The 3,092-nt window shown below is 42.7% G+C and overlaps 1 protein-coding gene across 4 annotated transcripts in view; it reads right to left on the bottom strand.

Annotated features, from left to right (window-relative positions):
• FKBP1B (FK506 binding protein 1B) overlaps positions 1-3,092 on the bottom strand; it is a 12,953-nt gene that overhangs the window by 1,311 nt on the left and 8,550 nt on the right. For 3 of the 4 annotated variants that reach the window (XM_023511864.1, XM_003787434.3, XM_003787433.2), the window contains exon 3: positions 656-768. In XM_023511864.1, coding sequence (XP_023367632.1) covers positions 656-766 — 111 coding nt within the window. In that variant the 5' untranslated portion in view covers positions 767-768. Of the gene's footprint in view, positions 1-655; positions 769-1,007; positions 1,088-3,092 lie in introns of those variants that run through there. The other variant, XM_023511863.1, reaches the window with a different exon arrangement.

Genomic DNA, 3,092 nt, shown 5'->3' with positions numbered 1-3,092 from the left:
TCTGTCTCAAAAAAAAAAAAAGAAAGGTGACCAGGGCAAGAGACATATTTCGATGGAGTGTCACATGACTTCACAGACGGACCAAGGAAGGTGAGCTTGAACCAGGGCTCCTCACGACAGTCATCAAGAACCCAATTGGTGTTAATTAAAGAAATGTAAATAAATCAATTTTTGCATTTTGAATAATCAATTAAAATTTGAATAGGTAGATTAATAGTATTGTACCAATGTCCTGGTTTTGGTAACTGTACTACGGTTGTAAGACATATTTACACTTGGGGAAGCTTGGGTAGAGTATGTGGAAACTCTGTACTAAATTTCTGTAACATTTTTGTCAGTCTGAAAAATTGCTTCCAAAGAAGTTAAAAACAAAAATAAAAAACCTTCTTGGCCTACCCCACCCCAACTTTTCTGCTGCCTCAGTCCTGACAGCTGATAGACTTCAGCTAACCTAGCAGAAGTGCTTGGGATGAGGGCCCCCCAGTGATACAAGAGAGGCATGCCGGCAAAGAAGGGGTGGGGACACAAAGCCAGGAGTGAACACTAGATGGCATTGGCATGCCCTGGTGGTAGTCAAAGCAGTAGGCTGAGGGTGGAGGCTAAGGGCTGGATGCTCAATGCCCCAAATCCCCTTTAATGCGTATCTTCATCCTACCTGGGCAGCCCCGTCTTCAAAACCTTTGATGACTTCCTGTTTGCCAATTCTGAACTTGAAAGGTTTGTTTCTGTCTCTGGATGAATCGAATTTCTTCCCATTTTGGAGCATTCCTGTCAAAGCAAGAATAGGTTGCAAAAGAGCTGTGGTCATGAGTTAACACCCAGTTCAGACTGAGAGTGTGGGAAATGGAATTCCTCCTCTGCACACACCTGCTCCTCTTTCAATCCTCCCCTCTGTCCTGTTGCCCAGCAAGAAACCTGGACGCACCTCCCTCTTCCTCACCCCCACATACAAACTTTCACCAAGTCCTACATGTCTTTGGAATCCACCTGTTTTCCACTTCTCTTACCACAATCTTGTAGCCAGAAACAACCTCCTATTTGGTCTTTTTGTTCGTCTCTTGCCCTCCGTTCCATTCTCCACTCTGCACCCAGACGTATATTTTTAATCTTTAAATACAGAGGTGATCATATTACTTCTTTGCTTAAAAATACTTTAATAGCTCCCCAGGAGAGAATCTAAATGCCTACTGTGCATACAAGCCCTTCCAGGCCCATACAGGTCTGCCTTACAACCCTCTCTCCGCTCTCCCCTTCCTCCCCTTCCCCCTGTGTCCCATTCAGGTCACACCTTTCTCAAATTCCTCTGCACTTTACAACTGTTTTGTGCTACTTCCTCAACCTAAAGATCTATGTTCCCAGGTATTCTAGCCTCAGGTTGAGTCCTCATTTAAGGTTCTCCCAAAATGCTAAACCCAAGGGTCACGCCATCCCCTACTGCATGAGCAGTGTAAGGTGACTTAGCCAGTCAGTAGTAGTCTTCAGACCCCACACAAATAGGGCTTGTTTAAAACCAGGGGACTCCGGGTGCTTTTTCCAGCAATTTGAAGTTTCCCTCAGCCTCTGCTACAGATACCTTATCATCCCCTATGTCCACATGTCATTTCAATCCAGAAGCCCAAGAACGATTTCCAACTCTAACTGGTGACTCTGACTCAAAGATTGGACCTTCTATAAATGCTACTACTTCATGACAGTTTCCTGCAGCCTCTGTACCACCACAAAAGGCAATTTGAGACTAGAGAAAGACCTACCCTATAAATCCAGAGACCAGGTTCCGGCTACACCGGGGCACTAACTCCGTGATGTTGGACAATCACTTCCTTTCTTAGGGCCTCAGATTTGCCATGTTTAACATAGGAGGCTGGCCCCGCTTAGTGTCTGAGCATCCATAATTTCAATGACTAATTCCTACAACTAAAATGCATAGTAGGCTGGTGCCGCAGCTCACGCCTATAATCCTATCTGTCTGTCAGGCCAAGACAGGAGGCTCAGGAGTTGGAGACCAGCCTGAGCAAGACTGAGACCCCATCTCTGCAAAAAACTAAAAAAATTAGCTGGGCCTTGTGGTATAGGCCAGTAGTCCCAGCTACTTAGGAGGCAAAAGCAGGAGGATCACCTGAACCCAGGAATTTGAGGTTGCTGTGAACCATGATGACCCCATGTACACTAGCTGGCTGGAGAGACAGAGCAAAAATATAAATGCAATGAAATGAAATAAAATGAAATATAAAATAAAATAATACAATGGAATGAAATCAATACTAGAGAAACAGCCTTATTTATCTACTTCCCGGGTAAAACAAATTGGGCTCTTGCCCTGGGTACTAAATGAGGCAAAAGAGAAAATCCTTCTGGTTACACAGAGATATACACAGATGGATGCGAAGGAGATCAAATACAAACTCATGCATACTCACAGGTTGCTAAGATATTCAAATACATAGAGATAGTTATGCATGCTCACATGCACTTACGCATACACACTCAGGAGAAAAACCCTGATGGCCAAACAGATGCTAAGAAAATATTTAGAGACACAGATATACATACTTTCTCACAGACATATACTTGGACTTGCACAGGGACATGTACACATATATATACTCACATTCACACACTCCATTTATAGAGTGAATTTCTCATTCCCCAATTTCTTCAGGTTTCATATGACTTAATGTACACAGTTATCTACTGCTACAAGTTTAACCAAAACCATGCAGTCCAGAAACAGATCTACATATATATGGTTACTTGATTAGACAAAGATGTCACTGCAGTGTAACAAATAAAGGATAATGTTTGGATTAAAGTTGTTGAATCAATTATATATCAATATGGGGAAAAAATGAACCTTGAACCCATACAAAACCAAATCCAGCCAAATCATAGACCTAAATATGAAAGTTAAAATAATAAAGCTTCTACAATATAATAAATAGAAAATATGGCCAGGGATGATGACTCATGCCTGTAATCCTAGCCCTCTGGGAGGCTGAGCTGGGAAGCTCAGGAGTTTGAGACCAACCTGAGCAACAGCAAGACTCTGTCTCTACTAAAAAATAGAAAAATAGGCTCGGCGCCTATAGCTCAAC

Source organism: Otolemur garnettii, unplaced genomic scaffold (assembly GCF_000181295.1).
Source record: "Otolemur garnettii isolate 467f Iridium unplaced genomic scaffold, OtoGar3 scaffold00022, whole genome shotgun sequence".
In the NCBI taxonomy this organism is placed as follows: Eukaryota; Metazoa; Chordata; class Mammalia; order Primates; family Galagidae; genus Otolemur; species Otolemur garnettii.
The sequence above is the reverse complement of the archived record's forward strand: the minus strand, read 5'-3'. Positions and strand labels throughout refer to the sequence as shown.